Genomic DNA, 26,777 nt, shown 5'->3' on the forward strand with positions numbered 1-26,777 from the left:
ACATTTAACTCCAGTTTGGCGTGACATATGAAACGAGCGAAGCTAGTATTGAATTCTATATGCTAATAAGGCTAGAAGGAAACTGACTGCTATTCTAGAGTAATATGTTTTACTTCTGCGCCTCTAGTTCTCCTCCCCATGACCTGCCCGCCCACCACCGCCGTTTTCTTCCTCTGCCCACCCACCGGCCGCCAGCACAGTTTTCTCCCCTCCCCACAGCCATTTTGTTTCCCACCTCGCCCGCAAGCCTGTCTGCCAGTGCCGGTGCTTTCTGCTGGCAGTTCGCTCACGAACTCTTGCAAGAGCTGCCACACATGGGATTAGTGACAGGTATGCCTTAGAGAAATAGAAAGAGAGAAGAAGATATGAGTAGCCCTCTGTTGGAGCACAAGAACAGGTGGGTTTTTTGGACCTTTGGGGTTACCGTAGTGTAAACTCTAGGTGAGGGCTGGACTGAGGGAAGAGAAGGGAACAAGAGGAAAACATTTAAGTTCTGGAGTGAGAGGATTAGAGTGAGAGAAAGAAGCCAAGCAAGAAGCCAGGACAAGCAGGAAGATAAGAAAAGACGGAATAGAACATCAGCTCTCTTCAGGAGAAAAGTGGAGCAACGAGGGACAGGTCTGACCCAACTGAACTGTTGGACTCTGAGGGCTTTCCACTGTGTGTGTGAGTGAGGGATTTATTTTGAATTATATACGTGCTGGAATCATTTTTATCATTCCTCCACTCCACCCACCCACCCCACCCCCGCTTTGGTTAAATAAACCTGGTTATATAGATTTGAAAGTAGCTCACCGGATTCCTACCCTCACCCTGCCTAGGATTAGAATAGGGAGGGACTGCACCACACTCATCTGGGGGTTCACTGTATTCTTCCTCCCCCCCACACACACCTAAATGAGCTCAGGCCCTACCATCTCATTCACAACGGGGAAAGTGCTGAGTGGAAAGGTAAGGGTTACATCTAAAATATGGAAACTCCTCTGAGACCAAGTCTCATTTACTTTCTGCAAGAATGCACGTCAATGTCACATTGTTTCATTCTAGGTTTAGTGCATTGTTGTCACCACTGGAGATCCATGAATAGGCTGTCTCTATCACCTCAGGTGTGTGTGTGTGTGTGTGTGTGTGTGTGTGTGTGTGTGTGTGTGTGTGCAAGAGAGAGAGAGAGAGAGAGAGAGAGAGAGAGATGGATGGGGGGGGGGCATTTGGCATCAAAGAACAGGAGAGTGTATATTCAGTTAAGTCCAACCAAACTGAAATGGTATCTACGGTATCTAGTACCCCCTTAGTGATAGGGCATTTTGTAGTGCCTCTGCAACTGTGGATCAGTCTGTCTAAAGAAGTATGGTGGTTACATACCACATGGGTTGCTACCCAACCCATCTATACTGCATAATTCACTTGCCAAAAAAGTCATACATAAATTTTAAAAACCCAAGAAAACCAGAGAAATGACTGTCATGAGGGAAATCCATCACTCAGGACAATGCAAAATATAAGAGACATCTTGTTTTGATTCTCTTTCATCTCTATAATAAAGCACCACCAGAATAGGTTCTTAGGTGAAACCTAATTATCGCAATGCATGAGTTTGTTCAGGAAAAGCCGTATGCTGCCCAGCAATACTAGTCAGATATGGCAAATTCATGCATAGAAAATATTTTGGACAAAACAGTGGATTAATCCTCAATGGCAAGACTAATATGGTTGAACCACCACAGTAAAAATTCAATGAGAAATCACTGCGGTCTTTTAAAAAATGTTTTCCCACTTCAACCAGTCTTTAAGGTGGTCATTCTGGAACACTACACCATTTCAGTGCCAAGTCCATAGGCACAAAGCCTAGTTAAAGAGAAAGCTAATAAAATTAGTTGCCATCCATTAATGTCCTATAGTCATTCATCATTACAGTCTCTACTTGAATACACTCAAGATCACAGGTTATAACTGAGTTAATGAACTAAAGACAAGGAAGCAGTCTGGGGCAGGGATCCTCAACGTTGGGCCACCAGATGTTCTTGGACTTCAGCTCCCATAATCCCCAGCCAAAGGCCACTGGGCCTGGGGATTATGGGAGTTGAAGTCCAAGAACATCTGGGGGCCCAACGTTGAGGATCCCTGGTCTGGGGAACCACACCCATGTATGAAAACGTCATAACAAAATGATTTATACACTGAAGTAGCTCCAAAAATGCTGGATGTGTTGTAGGACTCTAGAAGCCATTTCACTTTTTCTACATCTCCCTCCATACTTTTTACTTTCATTAAATGTTCCCAGATCACATATTCAGACATAGGCTGTAACTGGAAAAGATGTCCTAACAACCTAACAGAATGAACTAAATATTTGCCAATATTCCTCAAGGCATTACAGAGTGTATAAAATATTTGTTTTGCTGCTATGAGAACAATAATTGGCAATATTGTGATATAAAGGCCCATGGCCTAAATGGCAGTATCATTTCAGAGCAAAAAAGGACATTGATTTGAGCAGTCATCAGCTAGTATAATTATTAAGGCCATTAACTCAAAAATGCAATACAGATTTCCAACATCAGCTCTCACTGAAGACCGAAACAAGCATTGATCTAAGTAAACATTGAGAAAGAGAATGGGGAGGGAGGAGTTTACACCTATGTCAGAGTGTTGAAAAAAACAAAATGCATTCTTTAAATAAGAAGCCATTTATACAATATAATCTCTCTGGTTTCATGGTTTACTTATTATCAAAGCCATCAGTGTACTGTTTCAGTATTAAGACATTTATGTGCATAAATACTGTAAGTGACTAAAGGCCCTTTAATCCCACACGCAGCAGCACTCATCCAAATTTCACCTGTTCAATTTGTTTAATCCACACTTTCATGCAGGCCTCTATTCGTTCCAGAGTCTCCATGCTGTTTGCTGCAATCAAGTAGTCTGTAGGACCTTTTAGGGTTTTCAAATCATAGGTTTCACAATTCTTCAGGTTCACCTAAGCAAGGTTTAAAGGAATTATGGTTCTAAATATATATTTTACTCTGAGATATAATGACTTTGGACACACTTTCTAAAATGTATAGGACAGGTTCATATCGCCCTCAAGCACAAACTCCTGGAGGGTTGTGTGAACCTGCCAACTGCCACTTCCCAATCCGTCCAAGATGCTACCGATTTTCTCCACCCTACTGGAACTCAGATTTGAAATTAGGAGGAGAAAGTCAGTAGAATATTGGATGGATGGGTCAGGAACCAATGGTTGGTGGGTTCACAAAAGACATGGCAGGAGTGCACGTCTGCTGATTTACTGACGTGGCAACAATTGTGCAAACCTGCGCATAGTTTAAAATCTAGTTGAAGGTTGTTGTCCCTCCAAGAACTAGGGCCAAGTCTCTTAGGATTCCATACTTCTGGATATCAGTTGAAAGAAATGTGCAAAAGCAGACAGTGTTTTGAGCGACCTTGAGGATGAGAGGAGAACTAGTCTTTTGTTAGCGAGCATGACTTGTCCCCTTAGCTAAGCAGGGTCCCTCAGCCTAGCCTACTTCACAGAGTTGTTGTGAAAGAGAAACTTAAGTATGTAGTACACCGCTCTGGGCTCCTTGGAGGAAGAGCGGGATATAAATGTAATAGTAATAACAACAACAACAACTGTAGCCGAGAAGAAATAAAAACAAGTCAAAATAATCGACATAGCAATACCAGGGGATAGCAGAATAGAAGAAAAAGAAATAGAAAAAAATCACCAAATACAAAGATCTACAAATTGAAATTGAAAGGCTGTGGCAGAAAAAGACCCAAATAATCCCAGTGGTAATTGGCGCCCTGGGTGCAGTTCCAAAAGACCTTGAAGAGCACCTCAACACCATAGGGGCCACAGAAATCACCATCAGCCAATTACAAAAAGCAGCTTTACTGGGAACAGCCTATATTCTGCGACGATATCTATAACAACAGCAACAACATTGACAATAAAATTCTGGCATCCCAGGTCCTTGGGAAGGACTCGATGTCTGGATAAAACAAACCAGTCAATAACACCTGTCTGACTGTGTAAAATAAAATAAAATAATAATAATAATAATAATAATAATAATAATAATAATAATAATATGAATGGGAGACTAGAAGTGTGAACACTGTAAGATATACCCCTCAGGGGATGAAGCTGCTCTGGGAAGAGTGGAAGGTTTCAAGTTCCCTCCCTGGCTTCTCCAAGATAGGGCTGAGAGAGATTCCTGCCTGCAACCTTGGAGAAGCCGCTGGCAGTCTGTGAAGACCATACTGAGCTAGATAGACCAATGGTCTTACTCAGTACATGGCAGCTTCCTATGTTCCTATAATGAGTATTCAGAAGTCTTAGAAGCTGATCAACATTCCTCAATAGGAAGAGCAATAATTAAGGTTGCCAAGTCAGATGCATCCTGAAAACCTGAAGTTTCCAAAGCAGGGGCTAGTGATGTCACAAGACTGCCAACTCTTAGAAATGTGGAGGAAACATCTGGTAGTGGAGCAGAGTCCAGATGTCAGGGAAGGAGCTGATGACTTCCTAAAAATAGCCTGTGATTAACCCTTGCTGCCTGTCCACTTGATTAAAAAAAAGAAACGATGCTGGAAAAACACTATCATTTTTGTCAAACTGGCAACCCTAACAGAAATGGTAAACAAACTTTATACAAGTTAAATAAATAAATAAATAAATAAATAAATAAATAAATAAATAAAGCTTCTTGTCAAACAAAATTGATTTTTCCCTGAAAAGCAAAGTGTTCAGTGTGTTCTAGGATGCAATCTCAGATCATAGAGATCATAAAGAAGGCCAAGTCAGCACCTCAAGTTGAGTGTGTGTGCCTTACAACACCCATAGCCCAAATCCTCTCCAGTGCACATCAGTCCCTCATAAGATAAGCTGACGCAGAGAGCATTATCTGAAGGCAGGAAGTTGGAAAGCTATTCGACTAACCAATAGCAGTTAATTACTCGTGTTGATCTTTACCAGCAAGTCCTGTATTTAAAATGTGTGCAACTAAAGAATAGTCAGATATACATGCCATCTCTCTGCCTCTGTGCCAGTTTTCTGGCACAAAAAAGGAGGGTGCAAAGGGGAAAGGGTGCCTTTTCCTGATAGGATGGCATACTTTCTATCCCTCTCCCCTACCTTTTCAACTTGGAATATCAGGGACAGAGGGGACAGTACACCAGAATGCAGAATCATACTGTAACCTAGTCTTCAGATTAATTGTGCAGCACTTCTGACATACTTTGGAACGCCCTCCCTGAAGAGCTTTGCCATGCTCCCTCCCTCAGTGTTTTCAAAAAACATCTCAAAACGCACCTTTTAAAGGAGGCTTTTTAATGCTCCATTATTGTTTTGTTATATCTGGTAGGTTCTTTAGCTTTTTATAATTTTCAGTTTTAATTTGAACCTAATAACTGTGATTTTTAATCTGACTTTTAAAAATTTAGTTACTTTTATTACTTTTATTGTATCTGTGTCTATCTTATTGTTGTGAGCCACCCCAAGCAGTAGTGCACTGGAGGGGCAGGGTATAAATATTTCAAATAAATTAAATAAATAAATAAATAAATAAATAAATAAATAAGATGCAACTTATTTGAATATCAGAAGCAGTATCTCAACTTTAATATGAGGAAGAGAAGGGTATGGTTGAGTATTGACCTGAGAGTTGTACAACAGTTAAAGTTTCGGCAAATAGTTACACACTCATTATTCACATCTAAAATTTGTATTGAAAAATCAGTGAGCCAGCTATGAAAACCAGCTGAAACCAACATATACTTGGCCTTTCAAAACTGAGCAGGGATAGTGGCTAAAGAGTATGTCAGCACACAGGTGTGACTAGTGAACACACTTCCAATCACCTTGTATATCTGGCTACACCTGAACAGGCTACCAATGCAAACCCTTTCCAACAAACCATCTTCCATGAAACCTTCTCTTGGATAGCTAGTTTTTTATACGGAGCAAATGTTTTGAATGGAAGTGAACTCAATCATGCAAGGATGAATGATATAGCCCAAGTACAGGTTTACCACCTCAGTGAGAACTAGGTCTTATCACTACTAATTTGAGCTAGATTGGCCAGTAGCCAGTATATATAGTACGTAGAAATAAAACCTTTCTGCTATCCAATGTTAAATTATTGATAACACTTGTGTTGCATTTCCATCTCATAGGAACATACGAAGCTGCCATATACTGAGTCAGACCATTGGTCTATCTAGCTCAGTATTGTCTTCACAGACTGCCAGCGGCTTCTCCAAGGTTGCAGGCAGGAATCTCTCTCAAACCTATCTTGGAGAAGCCAGGGAGGGAACTTGAAACCTTCTGCTCTTCCCAGAGTGGCTTCATCCCCTGAAGGGAATATCTTAAGAATGTTCACATGTGGTTTCCCATTCAAATGCAGCCAGGGTGGACCCTGCTTAGCTAAGGGGACAAGTTATGCTCGCTAACACAAGACCAGCTCTCCTCTCATTTAAGCATATTCAAAAATATTCTAGAAGGCTGCTTGTTTTCCAGAAAAGATAATCAAGCATACTGAACTCTGCATTCCCATAAGTGTCTCAAGGGAGTGAGTTTGCTCCTTAATACACTGCCTCACTTTTGTTCTCCATTCTTCTACCCTTGAGATTCATTTTCCCAATATTTCACCAATAATACTGTAATTGCATTCAATTTATAACAACTTCCCCATCTTTCCCGATAATACTGACTTTAAAAAACCCCAACAGAATTGCTGATGGATTAACTGGAATTTCAGAACCCATTAATTCTTTAATACACTTAAACCCTTGCATATTACAGTTCTAGAGATATGAATAAAAGCAGCTCCAAGATCATCCCTTTGACACCTCCAGTCGCCACACACCACTTTATCCTAGCAGGAGTAAATTACCCCTGAGCATTGTATAAATATTTTCCTCCATTACCTTGATTAACCAGTTCCGTTCCTGACACAGTTAATTTTATTCTTCCAGCACATAAAGATGCAAGCCTACCTTCTCCATCAAGCTCTGTTGGGCTCCTGCAAGGACACTAACAAATCCCTCTAGAGAAGCAAGGAAGTCCTGTTTAACATTAGCCCCTTTCTGGGGACCACTCAATTCTCCCCAGCCATAGTTCATAGTCTTCAGAGCTGGAATGAAGATGTCCGAGAGCAAGTGCTGAATACTGTTCAGCAAACCACCTTGAGCAGTATCCAGCATATTAAAAGCCACTTCCTGACAATGAAATAACAAATGGCATTGTTAGTTGGACATTTTTTACTTCAGCCTTACATGAATGAAAATGTGTTTAGAATTGGAGCCACCACACATGGGATTGACATACATTTTATTTATATAGCAAACTGGCAGAACCCAAATGGACAAGAAAGTATCTTGGATGCAATTGCTAGCTAAGTGCCTGTCAGTGTGATGGGCAGAGGAAGAGGCAATACTGATGTTCAGCATGTTCAAGAGATGGAAACCAAATGTGTGTGCGCACATACATACAAACACGCACAAACACACACTACTTACACGATGAATGTTCTCTGTAGTGACTGCTTTGGAAGAATTAGTTCTAATGAAGAATACACATATGCCCATTAAGGCAACATCACTTCCCTCTGTCACAAATACTTTAGGCTTTCTGCTCTTGGCAGAGTGTGACTTGGCTCCCGTTGGACCACCATGTCCTGGAATATTTTAGAAGAAGAAAAATTCAGGGCAGCACACTGAAGAAGAGCACAGGCTGTTGCAAAACAAGACTCTTCCCATCTCCTCTAAAAATAAAGGGGGGCTCACCAAGTTTGCAGTAAGCAGACAGATTAGGGTTGCTTCATACATGCATATACAGTACATTATTTTATTTGCCACATTTGATGACTATATGAATTGCCTCCACTGAAAAATAGCATTTGGGGGATAATCCAAGGCAATATGAAGGTTTTCTCTGTGGGGTTTGATCCTCGATGGGTCATAGGAACACAGGAAGCTGCCTTCTGCCGAGTCAGACCAGTGGTCCATCTAGCTCAGTATTATCTACACAGACTGGCAGCAGCTTCTCCAAGATAGCAAGCAGGAGTCTCTCTCTCTGCCCTGTTTTGGAAATGCTAGGCAGGGAATTTGGGACCTTCTTCATGTAAGCATGCAGATGCTCTTCCCAGAGTGGCCCCATCCCCTAAGGAGAATACCTTACAGGGCTCACATGTAGTCTCCCATTCCAATGCAAACCAGGGTGGACCCTGCTAGGCAAAAGGGACAATTCATGCTTGCTACCACAAGACCATTTATGTGTGTATATCATCATTTCATAATACAGTCAAATCCTGATTCATATGAACATGATTTACACACCCCATGATCTTGGACAACGTTTTATCATGAACCAATGTCCACTGAAGCATAAAAAGCATTGTCTGACATGCCATCTAAACTGAGAGATTCAGAAATTGGTATAGCCAGGTCATTAACATGCTTAAATTCTATAAATCACATACAAACAACACAGACCTACCCATGAGACTCAATGGGTCACATGAGACTTCAAGTGACCCAAGCATACATGTTAGTAGCCTACATGTTTGGCCCTGAGAAGTATGAGACAGCTGGATTGTTCTATGGGTAATGTGTACAGACCACCCATTATATGTAGCAGACACCTGCTCTCCGTGCTTAGTTGGGGAGGTGGAGCGAAAGGGTTCCCTAAAGGGTTCACTTAAACACCAAAGACATCCCCCTCCCGTGCATACAACAGGGAGTGTATTGTGCACTATATTCCTTGGAATATGCTAGTAAAACACTAGGAGCATTTCTTTGCCTACCTGTGTCAGATGCCTCCACATCTTGATAGTAGAACATGATATGACGAAAACCTCCCACAGTGAAAAATTTGTCAATACGCTCAATCTGTTAAAAATTAAATTCACATATTTCAAGACTAGATATCTATGCATAGCTGGTTAGAGAAAGCACACCCAACCAAGTACAAAGCACTACTCAGACTGCACATGCCTCAATGAGGAGAGTCAGGCCCCACAATAACTTTCTTATTCTTCTCAACACCCTGGTAAGGTAGTTGGGTCTGCTGTAGTGTAATGCCTTTTTGATCTGTCACTTATTCCAGTGTAGGAATCTATCTCCATGTCAGAAATATTACACACACACACACACGGATTGGCACTCCAAGTGTGGATACACAGATCAAGAAGCAACCACGGGTACCAGCTAGGGATGTGCATGAAATAGATTTTACATTTTGTTTTGAGCTCAAAGCAAAACACAAAACGGTCAAAACATTTCATCGAAACAGTGGTCGAACCAGATGTTTCAACAAAACAACTCAAAATGTTTCAAGTGTTTCAGCCATAGGGAACAATGGAGAAACTTGAAACACCCCATTGTTCCCCATGGGTAGCTCCTAGAGACACCAAAGTGTGTCGTGTGGTATGGCATGATTGGTGCTACCTACCATCAACCCACAAAAGAAATGGGCAAGTGGGGAATTTTTTAAAAAAATGTACCCTTGGGGGAAAGGTTAGACATTTGTTTAAAATTGCCCACTAAGTCTTGCCGATTTCTTTTATGCGTTGGGTCAGGAGTGGAGCCACCATTGAGGGGTGGTGAACCCGGACTGCAAATGAAAAGGGCTGCGCAAGAAATCGGGTGCACGTGATGTCACGCACATGTGGGTGTGGCCCAACTGTCTGAAGGCCCGCCCCATTCCTCCAGTGAAGGAAAGAAAGGGAAATAATGCAGACAGCCAGAGCTCCAGAGAGCTTGCAAGGGCTCATTGGAACCCTGAGCATGCCCCTTCTGCGTGTGACAACATGAGCAAACAGGGCATGTCTAGGGCTCCCAAGAGCCTGTGCAAGGTCTCTGAAGCTCATTTTCAGCCAGCGTTTGCTGTCTGTCTGCATTATTTCCCTTTCCCTCTCTGGAGTAAGAGGAAGGGAAATAATGCAGGCAGCCGCAAATACTGCCTGGAAATAAGCTCCAGAGTGGAGAGATCGCACAGACTCTTTTGAGCCTGGACACACCCCATTTGCATGCAAGGAAGGGTCATGAGAGAAGAGCAGAACAGGGGCCACTGTTCTGTGGGCTCCGCCACTGGGTTAGGTGGTAGGTAACACCCACCATGTCTTACCAAACAACTTGGCCAGAACAAGCTGCAGTAACAGAGTGCACTGTACACACATGTTTTGCATTGCAAATTTTGCAACCCTGCCTTGAAAAACACTGCAAAAACACACAATAAAATGGAATCTGTCCCTCCCATGACAGAGCACACATTTTAAACACAGTCCAAAAATGGCCAAAAAAATAATCACTGACCCAGAAACTAGTGCCAGCCCCGGTGCCTATGCTGCTGTTACATCATTGGCACAAGTTGCTCTCTCACACACAATTATGACTCCTTACATCTCTAGCATTGCAACAGCTGCCACAGCAGCACCCTTAGTAGCAAGCATAGCCATAAGTTCAACTAGAACTACTGCCACATTTTGACTGAGTACACTTTTCAATGAAGATTACAGTGCAGACCAGACCAGAGCAATGAAGAAAGCACAAGTCAGTCTCAAGCCCAGATATGTTGCTCATCACAGCAATCACCAAGAAATATTACAGAGAGAGAGGGAGGGAGGCGCACTGCCACTGCCCATTTCTCACCACAGCACTATCTCACAAACAAAACAAACCACAACTCAAGGCAGGCAGGGTTGGACGCAGTGTTCCCACTAACAGGGATTCCCAGATGTTGTTGACTACAACTCCCAGAATCCTCAGCTATAATGGCTTTTGCCTGGGGATTCTGGGAGTTGTAGTCAACAACATCTGGGAATCCCTGTTTGAGGGAACACTGCTTGGGTGCCTTTGTCAATCTGAGATTCTGCCTTTGTCAATCTGAGATCCAGCAGAAATAGTACAGAATATAAACAGAAGGGAGCAAATGGATGTCAGAACAGTCAGTGGAAATTAGGGATGTGCAAAAAATTTCGGGCACAGAACGATCTGTGCCTGAAACGAACAATTTTGGGTGATTCGGGCTGAACCGAATCACCCCCGATGTCCCCCGATATTTTTTGGGCACGAGCCGAATCACCTGAATTTCGGACCCAAAAAATTCGGGTGATTTGGTTCATGGTTGATTTTTGGTGATTTTTTGAAGTTTTAGTGACTTTGGGGCAGTTCGGGGGCATAGCATGGGATCTGGGCAAAAGGAGTGGTGTGGGGTGGTAGTGCCTAATGGGTGCAGGCTACCGTCCCAATTTCAGGGGGATTGGGCAAAGGGCTGATTTTTGGTAAATTTCTGAAATTTCCATGTCTTTGGGGCAGATTGGGGCAGAAAGTGGGGCCTGGGCAGAATAGTGGGGTGGGGTGGTAGTGCCTAATGGGTGGAGGCTACCACCCCAATTTCAGGGGGTTTGGACAAAGGGGTGATTTTTTGAGAATTTTTGAAGTTTTTGTGACTTTGGGGCAGTTTGGGGGCAGAAAGTGGATCTGCCCCAAAAGAGTGGGGTGGGGTGGTAGTGCCTAATGGGTGGAGGCTACCACCCCAATTTCAGGGGGATTGGGCAGAGGGCTGATTTTTTGGGAATATTTGAAGTTTGGGTGTCTTTGGGGCAGATTGGGGGCAGAAAGTGGATCTGCCCCAAAGGAGTGGGGTGGGCTGGTAGATAGTGCCTAATGGGTGGAGGCTACCACCCATCCCCAATTTAAGAGTGATTGGGCAGAGGGGTGAATTTTGGTGAATTTATTTTTATGAGGTTTGTCTTCATAAGGTGAAGTGTGCTAAATTGATTACTTCCTCATATTATTCATAGTAATAGAGAGTGTGAAAAAGTGAAAGTGGGGTCATGAGAGTTGTCTAATTAAAAAAAAAATCTCATTTGCTATGATACAATGAGAATTCACACCTCAGAAGTTTTTTCTGAGGTGTGAATTCTCATTCTACAAGTCAAAATGTTTTGCACATCCCTAGTACAAGAACTGAGTAAGTGCAATATGAAAGAGTCATTTAAACACTACAGTAATACTTTCTGACATGGAGAGTAATCCCAGTATTTGTATCCATGGCTTGTGAAGCATAGGACAATATTTGTAGCAATCCTAAATCATAAAAAGGTCTGCCTGTAATCTCTGTCTACCTAAATCAAACAGGAAATTCACATTTGTAAGTGAGAAGGCATCTGTTACAAAGATTTTGGAGCTATTATCATGACCAGAGCCACCTGGGTAGGAGAAGGTTATCCCAGGTAGCTCTGGTCATCTGGTGTACTGGGAGCCATCTCGACTAAGAAGCTTCATTCTTGGGTAACCCAGATTAGCTATCCAGGTTAAAAGTGAGGTAAGAAGAGAACAAACCTCTTCCTACCTCCTCCTCCTCTGGTCTCCTCTGCGCCTCTACCGCCTGCAAAACTGCTCCTGGGCAGCTGGCAGCCATGTTAATCAGAGTCTCAGGGGCGGCGGGGAGAAGGGCTAGGCAGAACGAAGCTGCTGCAAAGCTGAGGGCAGTCACTCCACTGCTCACACAGTGCATTGTGGGATCCTGGAAGACCCAGCACGAGTTCTCCTCCTCCTACCTTAGGAGGAGAACCCAGTGACATGAGCACTGCTCATGTGGATATGCAAGAGGCAGAGCCCAGAGCAGGCTCATGTCATGTCGAAGGTTGTAGCCTGCCTTCTCTTCTGCACCTGCACCACCACCACCCCTCCCCACCCACACCACGCAATCTGGTCACGAGAATGGCCTTACTGGCTGACTAAATTATTTTTGAGCAGTTCTCTTGAAATCCTATAGAGTAATTCCCAAGTAACACTAACTTAATCTGCAAGACAGCCGCTGTATTTTATCGTTATGCCTATCACATTTTTCTGTATTTAACAGGTTTTATAATTATCTCAAAGCCAATTTTGACAAATACTAAATTAGGATAAGCATAATCTATTCCACCAACAGAATATAAACAGAGAGTGGGCTGCTTCACACAGTGAAGAGATGCACAAGGCCAAAAATGTTGGGCAAAAGTATTATTTCATCCCAGAGAAATGGTGCCAAATGTGCCTTGATGTACAGGTTCTTCCTCAAGGGAAGATGAATATTGCAAAGAAAACCAATAAGGGTTAGCAAATTCATTAAAATACGCAAATAATCACAAAACAAAATCCATATAAAAATAGATTAAATATAGTGGCTGACCTCCAGAATTACTCATGAGTAGTTCTACCAAAATTAATGGGACAAGTTAGTCATGAGGAGACAAAATTAATGGGACTAACTTGCCCCATTAATTACAGTGAAACTACTTATTAATAGTTTAATCAGGATGCCAGCCAACAAAAGCATATTCAAAGGACTTTTTCAAAGGTGATATTTTAGTAATGTGCATTATATCTTTATTTAAATTGAGTTAGGATAGCCTTTTCATTTATTTTGTTGCTCTGATTTATAGTTTACCCCTGAGAAAGAACTTGCATACAGAGTTAAGATTAAGGGGGAGGCCATTTTTCCAGGATCAGTTATGTTTTTCAGTAGCGTTATGTTGCCACATTAGATCATCTTTGTAGTCTTATGACACATTCGCATACAGTATGTAACTCCTTGTTGGCTAGGATCACCCTGTGGCTATTCCGAAGAAGATGACCCATTAAGTGACCTTCTGAGTAAATTACTCAACAGAAGTCTTATTGGAATCAAGTATTCCTTTAGTGCAACTTCTGAGTAATACTATTGAATAAGTCAGTCTGGATGTTAGCCACTAATTATAAAGCAGCAGCGAGGCAAAACAAAGGTAACCAAGAACAAAATGCAAAAGGTGAATATTTGAATACTGAAGAGGTTTTTCAGGAACCATACCCCCTCCGCTTCAACATAACGTGACTTCTGATCTGAAAAACCAATATGGCTGAACATCTGGCAGACCTCTACTTGCAAATGATGCCTGTACCCAGCGGGTTATGCACATTAACATACCTGATTTCCTTCCAGAATAGCATCTTCCACTTCCGTTTTCTCAAGACCCACACAGGAAGCAACAATTGACAATATATAATCATGTCTACCATCCAGGTGAGCTCGTTTGGCCTCTTTCTCCTCCTTCAGCTTTTGCTGTGGGAGAAATGTCTCATTATTACCTTGTTTGGAACGCAGAGATTTTCTTCAATCACTGCATTTGGAGCTCAATAAGTTCCAATTTATGAACCTGTTGGTCAAAAAACTTCACCATATCTTCATTCCAAGGTCCTGAAACCAAATCAGGTGCTGAGCCTCATGTAAGTTTACTGAGGAAAGTGAGGGGGAAGCATAAGGAAATCTGGATGTTCACAGGAACTAAGCACAGAAGCAGAGATGGCAGCTCCTTTCTGCTTGTCTGGTAGAGAAGGAGAAAAAGAGAAGAAATCCCTGCCTCGTGTACCAATGAAGGGACAATAGTACATGTGAACCCACCTACAGTGGCTCCTTCTCTTGCTCCTCCTCTGCTAGAGAAGCAAGTGAGAGCCCCTGATATTTGCTTGCTGGTGTGCCCATTTGTTCCTAATCCCTAGTCATGGTAACAGCTCATTTTCTGGCAATAGTCACTTCTCCTCTGGTCTCTGGAATGTTGAGTGCATAATTTCCCCTATCTGTAGCCAGAGCCCTAGTGGACATCTCAGTTTCTTGAATTTTCTTTTTGATAGTTACAGTCCAATTGCGTTCTATTGGTGAAGAATTAAAATGGCCCCTGGAAAAGCAATGAAAAATTAAAAGTATTAAGTAGGAGAATTAAGTTCAGCTGACTATTCTAAATGTTGAACTGGAGAACTGGAGTCAAAGGGGAAGATGACAGCTAAGTTTGCCTGTCTTCCTCCATCAATCAATGGCTTAACCCAAAGGAATGTTTCTAGGGTCAATTTTTAATTGAAACATTGCCCACAGAGCACATACAGGGTTGGCCCTAGGGTTTTTGCACCTTAGGCAAAGTTTAATTTTAATGCCCTCCCAGATGAAAAATGCAAAGCTTTGGCTTTAACTTGAGCTGAGCACACTGCTCATTCATGAGATTGAATTACCAGCCCTTGTGGATGACTAGCCAATGACTATCCCACACTGGTGTGAAGTTGCACAACACCTTAATTTAAATTTAAAAAAACCTTTAACATTAACACTTCATAAATGAAATGATGCTTCTCCTAATTTTGAAACCCAGTATGAAATCAAGCTGAGCAACATATCCTGTTGCTATTACTAGTTACATTCAAGAGAGGAAGTGCAGTTTATGAAACTAGCTGGTTATTGGGTGGGCTAAGATGCAATGAGCAAAGAAAAATTTATTTTGGGGGTACAGAAGCAGGTCCTTTGTGGAGCAGGGTGCAGTATTACAGATTACATTCTTATACCACTGTACAGTCCTAGATAACTGCCTAGGTCTGTCTAGCGGATGGGTTGATCCTGCCCACAGAATATCCTATCCTTTATTACTATCTACTAGCAATTTTGTTCGAGTATGCATGCCTTATGATATACCTTACCCCCCAAAAAACGTGTAGGCACATGCATTCCCTCTTGCATGCATGGAAGATCATCACTGGATGTCTATTAAGTCCTTCACCCCACTTCAAGTTACATGTTCTGCCCCCAATGTGCTGTCCGTTACTGTGAATGCAGAGTTCTTTACATGCTTCACAGGAAATATCCAGCAGTCCATACCTCTCCAGGTCTTTAGCATGCAGGTCACTTTTACCAAAGGTAGTACCTGCATACTGGGGAGCTAGGAAGAGGAGGTGGGTCACTGAATGTCTCTATATGAGGAATGTAAAGGCCTCATCTCCATGGTAACTGACAGACATATTGCAGTGCACCTGGCACAACCCACCCTCTGCTGAAGGCCAGCGAGACAGAAGGGCATGGTGAAAGAGGCTAAGCTCTGGTCTAAATACACAGGAGGGGATTGTTGTACCATATACAGTATTTTGCTGGTGGCCAATTGGGCAGAGTGAACATTTTGCCAACTCAGTTCTGCCTTCAACAGATTCTGTCTTTCGTGTTTCTCAGAAGAAAACATAAAACAGGACTCAAACTTTGGTTCTCAAACAATGTGTCATTTAGCTTTTCAAAGATGTCTCATGATAAGCTTAAAAACAAAGTCAATTACTAATTAAGCAACCTGTAAGACGGAAAGATCTCATCTCAGCCAGAGAGCAAAAAGCCTTCAACCGCTTGACAAAAGCACCAGTCAAAGCTGCTAAGCAACAGGTTACCCAAGCAGCTGCTGCAAACAAAACATTCTGGCATACTCATTTCTCGTCTCAAGCTATCCATTTCACTTGTGGCCCTAGTTCATCTTAGGGCCACTAAACTAGAAAAGGCATGCATTTTTCATTCTTGCATTAAAAAAAAAAATGTTAAAGGAAAGGGAAATTAAGAACCAGTGTGCTGTTTCCAGCAGTGGCTAGTCAAAGGCCCCTGGGAAGCTTAGAAGCAGGGTGTGAAGGAAACAGCTCTCCCCTCTTGTTTGTCCTCAGTATCTGGATGTGGAAGTGCACTGTTTCTATACATGGAGAATCCATTTAGTTGTCAAAGATTACTGCAATGCACTCTATGTGGGGCTGCCTTTGTATTTAGTCCGGAAACTGCAATAGGTCCACAACGCAGCAGCCAGGTTGGTCTCTGGGTCATCTAGAAGAGACCACATTACTCCTGTGTTGAAGGAACTACACTGGCTGCCGATACATTTCCAGGCAAAATACAAGGTGCTGGTTATTACCTATAAAGCCTTAAACGGCTTAGGCCTGAGGTATTTAAGAGAATGTCTTCATCGCCATGAGCCCCACCACCTGTTGAGATCATCTGGAGAGGTTCGTCTGTGGTTGCCGCCAACTTGTTTGGCGTCTACTCAGGAATGGGCCTTCTCCGTTGCTGCCCTCGGGCTTTGGAATGTGCTCCCTGTTGAAATAAGAGCCTCCCCATCTCTGGCAACTTTTTAAAAGGCAATGAAGACACATTTATTCACCCAGGCTTTTAATGAGATTTATAGTTTTAATATTTTTAATATTGGGTTTTAAATGTTTTCAATGTTTTCAATGATTTTAATTGTTAATTGAGTTGATGTTTTAAATGAAAAAGTTTAAATTGTAAACCTCCCAGAAATGCAAGTTTTGGGTGGTATAGAAATATTTTTAATTAATTAATTGATTGATTGATTGATTGATTAAAATAGATGCTCCAATACCTATTTACATGAATTTCTCTAATCCTGGCACCCTTTCCAGGCATTATGTTGTTGTTGTTTATTTACGATCTTAGATCAAACATTAATATACGCAGAATATACACAGTAAAAAGAAAATAATGGAAACAAAGTCTAAAATGTCATCAAATATATAAAATCAGGAATCTTTGACAGTAACCGATTGCTGTGCTCTAGCTTCTCTTAGTTTGGTCAATGTATAACAAAATTTAGCAACCGCCAGGGATATTGTTGGGTCCCTGTCTTCTAATAAGCATATAAGAATTGTCTCCACTGAGTGGCTTTGGAGATCTTTCAGATACTGAGATAAAAATAAATCTCTTTCATCTGTATAAAGTGGGCAATGTAACAGTGAATGTGTTAGTGTTTCGGGAGCAGCTCCGCAAAGGCATAGTCTCTCCTCATAGGGTTTTCTCTCAAATTTCCCTACTAGCATCGCTGAGGGTAAAGCATTCAAGCGAGCTCTTGTAAACGCCCAGCGCAGCTTTGGTGAATAGATTGTATAGAAATAAGAGGCTGTGACCCAGTCTTTCTTAGTGCTTAGGAATTGTAGCAGCCTATTTACGGAGGCCCTTTCCTCCTGGAAATTTATGTCCCTAAGCCTTTGTTTAACTAGTGATCTTGCTGTTGACTCGCCCTGTTCTAACAATTGTACTGGGCAGAAGCCCATCTTCCGGAGTCTTTCCTCAACCATCATACACCAACGGGGTTGTGGGGTAGCGGCAAGGAGATGAGGTATAAGTCCTGTCGGGTAAAGATAAGTCTTAATCCAATACAGGATTATGAGCAGCCAGGCCCCCAGGCATTATGTAACTATATAACCCCAAACTGGCAAGTGCACTGGCAAGCCTTCCCTCCCCACTCTCCATAAAACACAGCTTTTTTCTGCTGAGACAAATGCTGTATTCCGGGAGAGATCCTCCCCATAACTGGGAATACTGGGTCCTCAACATCCTGAATCACACGGAGGATCTCTCCTCAAGTACAGCATTTGTTTCTGCAGACAAATGCTGTGTTGAGTGGAGAGTGGAAGCTGATCTACTGTTCGAGCAGCACTGACCAGCACACTCCTGCTGGCACTGTAACCATGCATAGCATACACAGTTACATAATGCCTGAGAAGGGCTGGAGAATGTTAAGAAATGGGGGCATGTTACAGGCAGCTTATAAAGCAACTCAAGCAAGCCACCTAACATGTAACAGGAAACAAGCCAATATCAGTTTGTGCATAAAAATATGGTTTGTATCACTGATACACATTTGTGTATCAGTTATACACAGGTTTGTATCACTGATACACATTTGTATCACTGATACACATGCACACAGCTCAAAATCTTCTAAAGTATCTGAAAACAAGCCTTCATCTCATATCAAAATACTTCATGTAAAACACACATATACAGAATTACAATTTTATCATACAAAATGCATAGATCATCCGTCCATAATAGATGGAAGGGTCATGCATGAAACAATAATTGTTATGAAGCACTAATAATTAGTCTTCCTCAAACGTCTTCCTCAAAACATCTTCCTTTTTGTCTTCCAAAAAGCTTTCCACAAGAAAACTTTGTCACAGACTGCCACATCCTTGTAGAGGAACAGGAACCTGCCTAACAGCTTTCCAAAATTTTCTGGTTTACACAGTTTAACATACATTAAATGAAAATACATCCCACAAAAATGGCTGTAAGCAATCCTGTTTGTGCCTTTATTTTTTTAGATTATTCTTTATGGATGTGGCAAGGTGCCCTTTTGAATTCTGACTACATTACCAAATGGAGTACTTGGATTTTTAATGAAGTGCAACTCCACTTCTAAGTCTCTCACCTTTAAAACTCTGCCAACGCTTTCTTTCCAAAGGTGTCGCCTTCCAGACCTGAACATTTTACTAGCCAAAATATGGACACTGCAAACAGCAACCTGTTAACTTAAGCCAGTAATATCCTCATTTGCCTTGCTGCTCCGAATCCTTAGTCAAAGATTTTGGAGCATTAGGATCTCTTACAAAGGTCAGTGCCTTGAAAGTTTAGATTTCTTCATTAATCCACTGCTGTTTGCCCACAACTAGACTAGATCTGAAGAGCTCCTGATCCATCCTAAGTAGCCGTCCAGTGTCCCAGAACTCAAGAGTTTGAGCTATAGAAATAAAACCAACACAGCTTCAGGGTTGTTATGGTAGCATTGACATGAAACTACTGGTCAGGATCCACATGTAAATCTAACAGTCAGGGTTTTGATGCCCTTTATAAACAAACATGCCTCGTCTTGATTCTTGTTTGTTCTTTTGATCTTGGGCAAACACATTTTTTCCTTTGTTAGGCAATGGCTGTTAATGGCTATACAAAGTGTCAATTTTTACTCTGGTTTTGATTTATGAAACTACAGGCAGAACCTGATAATTAACTTTAAGCTAAGCTCTATCTAGGTGATCACAATGTTTTTTGCAACACAATCTTTCATTATTATTATTTTAAGACAATGCAGTTTACTCTCCTCTTAGTTGTACAGACATCCTGAAAACCTGATTGGAAAGTGTTCTACAAGATGAGCAGCTGCTATGTTTATGGCAGAATATGTGTACTTTACCTCATTAACTATGGTACACACTTCCCTACACAGTGGTTATTTCTATTTAGGGTGGAAAGTAATGTACTAGCTGGTCCTCAAAGAGATGCAACATCAAGGCCAGGGGATCCAGATGTTTAAGGTAGGAACACGGAAGTCAAGGGCACACTCAAGCAAGCTTTGCAGAGTTCAGAAGGGACAGGAAGGTTATGCACATGGCCTGTTACCTGGGTGGTGGGGAGGGCAGGAGTTGTGTGTTGAAATGTTTCTGCTACTGCATATTTGCATGAATATACTCGTTTTATATTCTTACATTCTTGTGAGTTCAGTTGCTTGTGCCCTCAAGAACCCATGTGCTAAAAATACTGTGTTTGTCACAGTATGTGTAGGGGGATGATGCTTAATTTGCAGCAGGGAAGCAGAGGAGGCTCCATAATTACCTAAGAGCACCTCTGCCTGTTAGTTGGTCAAACTCCTTAACATTCCTGCCTTCTTCTTCCTCAAAGCATACAGAACCCCTCCTGACGTTTACCACTGTTGTTTCTTCAGAGCCTCTTTTTGCCCTTGTGTCCCTTCCTTTAAGCCTCCTCCTTCCCTTAAGTTCCCATATGTCAGCCTATTGCTTGCCCTTCAGCCTTCCGTCATCCACCAAGTGTCTAAGCTACGTTACTTTCTCTGCCTCCTAGAACCTGTTCCCAGACCTCTACCTTCTTCACAGGCTAATCCACTGCTGTCCCTAGAGCCTGTGTAAGATTTAAATTCCTGACAAATATTCATTGAAACTGCAGACACTCATAGTTTTGTTCCTTGAGCAATTGAAATATTCATAAACATTCCATAACATCATACCAGCTCAACTAATCAGTGTCAGAGGCACTAACTCTAATGTTTAGATAAGTATGACACATATCTCCAGTACATAGGGAATAGTTTTGCAAACACAGAAAAGAAAGAGCCAGTAGCTCCCAAGTTTGGGCATAGAATTAATTGGTTCATGCTGCGCAGTACGGTAATAATATTGTACCAGAGTTAACTCACTGCAGTTTAAATCAACGTTTGCTTTTAAAACATACAGCCAGCAGGATGCCACCTACAAGGCTCACTAGAACACACTTGGAAAAGGGGGGAATTTCTCTTTCAATACAAATGTAAAAAGTGGTGTTGTGGTGCCACCAAGTGACAAGATCTGTAAAATGTACCAAACTCAGCTTCATTTTGTAAGCACTGCCATTAGAAAAAAGTTTTTGCAAATTTCAAAGAAATTTTTTTAATATTCATCTATGACATAACAATAATGGCTTTTTTTTTTAAATTAAACTCAGCAAGACTGAGTTTCTATTCTTTTTGCCCCCAAGAAATGCAAAGCGATTATATAGAAGATTTTCCAGGACTGAAGTTTAAATTAATCCAGTCTGGGGAAACCTGCTCATTTTTTCATGTGTTATCCTTGGTCATTGTCCCAAAATTACTGTAACTGCCATTATTGGCTTTAGTAAGCATCAAAGATGGGGCAGTAGTCTGGCTTCATTTGCTACTATTCTGATCAAAGAATTGAGATTCTCTCTTTCCTGTTAGAGCCACTTGGGGTCATTGCTATGGATGCATCTGCTACAACAGCAGTAATTTTGTCCAGGAATAGAACAGTTGGATCAGTCCAAGAGATATCAATGGAGAATGAAATAGAAGCAACAAAAACTTCAGTCCAGAAGTTGACTAATGAAGGCTTCTACACTGAACCCTTAACTGAGGAGGACAAAATGTTCTTGTTAAACCAGCTGAAGTAGTACACAGATTGAATTCATCTTTACAACAGCCGTTTCTGAATTCTACTCAATCCCTATGTCGCTTCTGCACTACAGTGAAGCATAGTACTATCAGCAATGGGGATGTCATCAAAACAAAACAAAACAGAATTTGAAGAGTCCAATATCATTTGACAAATGCACAGTGATTTAGATTCATTGTTTTGTCATCAATAGGAGTTTGACCCAATCTTGGTGCTATGTTTCCTGGGATGAAAGAAACAGGAAATCATTTCTGGCTACTTCCAAACAGCTCGTTGAGCATCTGCTGAATAGAATACAGTTGATCAATCACTGAACATAATTTTGTGACTTTTCTTAAGAAGCCGCATTCTGTGTGATCATAAGAATGAATCATCTGACGGACTGCCTATTTAAGTCCATTTCTATCAGGAGTCATCCCACCTGAAGCATCCGAGGGAGAAGTGAGACAGTGAGGTCCCTCTATTGATCTACCTGAGACCAACTGCTGTTTGGCTCCTTTGCTCCCATAAGTGTCTCTTGGACTGGCCAGTGCCTGAATTTGCTTATTTTCATCTTCCCTCTCTATCCCTTTTTCTAGCATGTCTATTAAAATACAAATCATTATTTTATACTCTGAATTGCCTTGAGTGCATTGACAGAATGGCAGTATATAAACATTGTAAGTAAATAAATGAAAACTGAGATCGCTGGATACACAAGAAGACACTTAAGATGAATGACTGCATTTTATAAGTTAATTAGCAGAGTTGTGCAAATTACAAGAAGCCAAAAAGATGTACTTAGACTCTTAGCCTTCAGATTCATATATCCTTCTCACTAATTTGAATTCCAAGCAACACACTGATTGAAGCTAATTGTCTGTTTCTTTAATGAAGAGACATGGTTACATGGGAGTAAATACAATAATATAATTCAAGGAGGAATACTGGGATTGTTTATTTATTCCTTTTTATACCACCCCATCCAAAGGCTCTGGATGGAGCACAAGTAAAATACAAACAAACAAACAAGAAGTTCAACCCTCATCACTCCAACTTCTTGCTCCTTATCCTAAGAGTCTGAACACATTTGTGCACTAGAATTCAGATGTGCCTTGAAATTTTATATATAGCTGCAAAGGATGGAGGAGTTCCTTATTTTCTCTATCCAATTATTCAAGCTCATCTTTTCAAACAGATTTTTAATTGGAAGACTAAAATGTACTTCATCTGCATTTTTCTTCACCTTCATATTTGCCTCTTGATTTTAACTTTCTTTGGGCTAATATATTTAAAAATACATACTCTATCAACATAGCCATGTAACTCACAGAATGACCTTGGGCCAAACACCTTCTCTCAGCCTAACTTAATTCACATGGTGAAAGCTGACAATAAAATAGAGAAAACCCATTTAGGCCACCATAAGCTTCTTGGAGGAAGGATAGGTTACAAATGCAATAAATATTAAACCAACAATGTCCTTGTCCAGGTTGCTAACACATTTCATTGTGTAAAGAGAGATTTAAAGCACAGTTAGTCATCTGGAACTCTTTAGTTTATATTGCTAATTACATGCTTGAGCTTATTTTTGTTAATGACCTTGTTATTCATCTATCACTTGGTCAGTTTAACTTGTGCTTTGCTTGTTTTGCTCAACAGTGCAAACTGGCTGTCTTTGCTTTCATATTTCATTGTCATGGTACTGCAGTCCTCTCTGGAATCTCCAGAAAATACAATTTAAGTCATCCATTTTAAGCAGTTTGTTGAAACAACTTCAAAGGAAGGGTGCTGCCTTTTCATACCAACTTCCATCAGCTAGACAAATTAGATTCTACTGATCACTGAAGATCAATCTGTAATGGTTTCATCCATCCCTCCTCCAAAACAATGTGCACTTCCTATAAGGGCAGAAGTGCAAGTTGCAAAGAACAAATAAGACCATAAATAGCAGCCCCACATCAAGTTATTCCCCTCTTTTGTGTGCTGTAGTACAAGCATCCCGTATTGTGATGCAATTACTGTACACTGAGAGTTTTGTTGATCTCTGGGGTGTAGTTATAATTGAGCAGATGAGTTCAAAGAACCCAGGCCCCCAAGCTCCTGAGGGGCCCCCCAGCTCCACCCCACCCTATTTTCTTCATTATCTTCCTCACTCTGAGGGAGAGAGGCATGAACACGGGGGCCCCTCTCCCCTAGCTTCATCCCTGCCTGATCTCACTCCCCATTATCAGCCAGGAAATATACAGCATAACATAATCAAGATATGGTCTATTTTATGCCAACGCTGTGCTCTTTGCAGTGGGTTATTCCTTTCTGGCTTGTTCTTTTTTGTGTAGTTTAGTTATCAATTTAACTTGCTTTTAGCCCAGACTAAGGACTTTTTCTCAGTCAAGTTTGCACTGAGCCTGTGGCATCCCCCCCCCAATGCTCTTGCTCACTCTCGCCGCCCCCCAATGCTCTCGCTTGCTCTCGCCGCCCCCCACAATGCTCTTGCTGCCCCCACAACGCTCTCGCCGCCCCCCACAATGCTCTCGCTTGCTCTCGCCGCCCCCACAATGCTCTCGCTCGCTCTCACTGCCCCCCACAACGCTCTCGCTTGCTCTCCCCCCCACAACTCTCTCACTCACTTTCTCCCCTCCACAACTCTCTCGCTCGCTCTCTGCCCTCCACAACTCTCTCGCTTGCTCTCCCCACAGCCCCCTCTCTCTATCCTCTGTCTCTGTCTCACAGTCTTTGCTTCCCTCTGCCACTGCCAGGGACTGTTGCCCGCTTGCCTGACAACCTCTGAGCCCCCCGCTTCCTTCCGCTTCACAGCACAGCTCAGCCAACCGCCTGCAGCCCCCAGAGCCAACTGTCCTTCTCCCGAAGCCAACCCCAGCCTCCGAGCTCCCTGCCGCTTCACGGCACCCCCAAGCCAACTGTCAAACTGCTTTCTAGCCACCCCACAAAACTCCCTGCTGCTCCAGAACTCTCTCCCCCTCTCAGTCAATTGCCTCCTCCCCCTCTGTCAGCCAATCACCTCCTTTCTGCCACGTCCCCACTCATGGCCCGTCTTGGAGATTAATAATATAGATGTGTTGGGCAGGGACACACACACACACACACACACACACACACAGAGTCCCTTTCTCTAAAAAAGAAAGGCATAGATTAAGCTGTTAAGAGGTCCTTCACTAGCCCTCTTCAAACCTGATAAGGTTTGCCCTTATAGGAAGTGTAAGTTGTTTTGCAGGAGGGATGGGGAAAACCAGTACAAACTGATCTTCAATGATCAGTGGAATCTAATCAAGTCTGTGGAATATCAGCTCACGAGAGTTCAAATGGGAGCATGCCGCCTAGTCATGCCCCTGCACCAAACCACTCTTTGACCACTCACTCTCCAGACATCCCCACATTCAGTGTTTGTCTGCAGAGGGCAGCACTGAATAACACGGGGAGATCTGCAGACAAGCACTGAACACTGAAGCACTTGAGGCCAAGGAGGAGCATAGCAAGTCAACACACTCTTGTATGCCTCTCTCATGCACTGGCCTCAACAGATTCAATATCATCCAAGGATGACTAATGTGTTTACTTTTTTTCCCCTGAGCCAGAAAAACGATCAGGACCAGACAAGGGCTATGAGCAGCTATACCCAAATCTAGATCTGGAGAGTGTGTTTTGCAGTTCAGGATCCCAAAGGTCAGAGACTGGAAGCTGGAGCCTGAAATGCAGCAGATTAAAGGGTGCTACTATCCTGCTGACCGGGAAGCTTTACAGACAGGGCTGTTACCGTGAATCTCCTCCAGAAGAGAGTGTGTCCGTTCACACACCAGCCAAACACACTCTGAAGTCCATTTGAGATCCTTGGAAGCACTCCACACACAAATGGGACTTTGTCTTCCTAATTCTAGCTTATCCCAATGTATTTCTGAGTTTTTTAAATGCTGGTTTTAAGGAGTTTTTCTGAAAACGCTGGAGCAAATAGGGAGAGGCACTGCCGTAGAATCATTAACATGATAAGAGGGATACACTCTTTTAGGAATGCAGATACAGGCTTTAGAATTCTCTCTCCCCACCCACCCCATTGGCTAGAAGAAAAACAAAAAGGCATGCAATGTGAACCGGCACCTAAATAAAACCTGAGAGCAGAGGGGAGGGGCTGCTTCCCTCAATGACATGAGTGTAATTTGAAATGGCTTCACTCAACATTTACCCCGCAGCATGAAGCCATGTGTGAATAACTCCCAGGTAAAGGCAGAAGGACGGGATCCTAGCATTTTTATCGAGCCTGCCAATTCAGAGACTTCATACTACCTGCCAATCAGAGAGGTTTATGTGGCACACACCAGTTCCCTTTTGCTCCAGCTCTGAGGCTTAAGCACCCCCAGCCTACACACCTCACTAGACTAAGTCCCTGTTTCCAACTTGGAGGCTTCTGATCCAAGCCCTGAAGTTTCTATGATAATTGTGGTGCGGGTGGGGGGAATCTGTAGTGGCTGGCTGAAGATGTACACTCATCTTTTGGCATATATTAAGGCCATAAACATGACCAGAAGTCAGGGAGGGAGGGGGGAAGGCCTCCCCCAAGATGATCCTGCAAAGGTGGCGGGAAGCACCGACTGCTGCACACAGTGCGGATCTCTGGAGGCCAGGACAATGCCTCCCAGCCTCAAAATATCCTACAATTTACCGTGCAACAAGCATGGTGCATTGGGGGATATCACTGTGCAACAGGCATTCGAGGTGCCCATCTCTGTATCTTCTCAGGCTATAAGCAGCCCGAGCTCACACATAACCCCAGTGCTGGGGTCAAAGGTGTGCATGCAATATGCATCAACGGAAATCTTCAGACGAGTTCTCGGTGCAGATCTGGTACCCTCGAGTTTGGCATGTTGCCACAAATTCGTTTGGCATGTTGCTCTCTTTGGAAAACCCAGTGCATGAAGGAAATCTCTCCAGAAGCAAGGTAAAACCAGACCCTGTAGAAATTGTCTGGTCCCCATTGTGTAATGCATGCCGACAGAGGTCACTTTCTCTTTACAAACCACAAAAGCACTTTCTCTTTACAAACCACATTCTCTTTACAAAACATTTTGGAGAGGCACTCCTTGAGGCCCATGACCCTTAATGCAGCTCACTGGGCCTTTTTCATTTGTTTTCTCTGGTTTGATGGTGTGCTATATCTTGCATGATGTCACTGTAATCTTTAACACTCAATAACAAATCTCTATTCAAGAATGAGG

At 42.4% G+C, this 26,777-nt stretch overlaps 1 protein-coding gene and 1 long non-coding RNA gene across 7 annotated transcripts in view; one reads left to right on the forward strand and one right to left on the reverse strand.

Annotated features, from left to right (window-relative positions):
- The window catches only part of LOC128322773 (dynein axonemal heavy chain 5-like), a 240,360-nt gene that overhangs the window by 205,955 nt on the left and 7,628 nt on the right, over nucleotides 1-26,777 (reverse strand). For 4 of the 6 annotated variants that reach the window (XM_053244679.1, XM_053244680.1, XM_053244681.1 and 1 more), the window contains exons 2-6: nucleotides 13,961-14,095; nucleotides 8,811-8,895; nucleotides 7,525-7,682; nucleotides 7,003-7,224; nucleotides 2,840-2,977 (exon numbers count right to left, since the gene is read on the reverse strand). In XM_053244679.1, the coding sequence (XP_053100654.1) occupies nucleotides 2,840-2,977; nucleotides 7,003-7,224; nucleotides 7,525-7,682; nucleotides 8,811-8,895; nucleotides 13,961-14,095 (738 nt within the window). Of the gene's footprint in view, nucleotides 1-795; nucleotides 829-2,839; nucleotides 2,978-7,002; nucleotides 7,225-7,524; nucleotides 7,683-8,810; nucleotides 8,896-13,960; nucleotides 14,096-26,777 lie in introns of those variants that run through there. The other 2 variants (XM_053244682.1, XM_053244684.1) reach the window with 2 other exon arrangements.
- LOC128322774 (uncharacterized) lies at nucleotides 242-26,766 on the forward strand. The gene is made up of 4 exons (XR_008305981.1): nucleotides 242-666; nucleotides 13,976-14,056; nucleotides 19,080-19,228; nucleotides 25,146-26,766. It is a non-coding gene; the product is annotated as an uncharacterized LOC128322774 (long non-coding RNA).

The sequence above is a fragment of the Hemicordylus capensis genome, chromosome 4, assembly GCF_027244095.1.
Source record: "Hemicordylus capensis ecotype Gifberg chromosome 4, rHemCap1.1.pri, whole genome shotgun sequence".
In the NCBI taxonomy this organism is placed as follows: Eukaryota; Metazoa; Chordata; class Lepidosauria; order Squamata; family Cordylidae; genus Hemicordylus; species Hemicordylus capensis.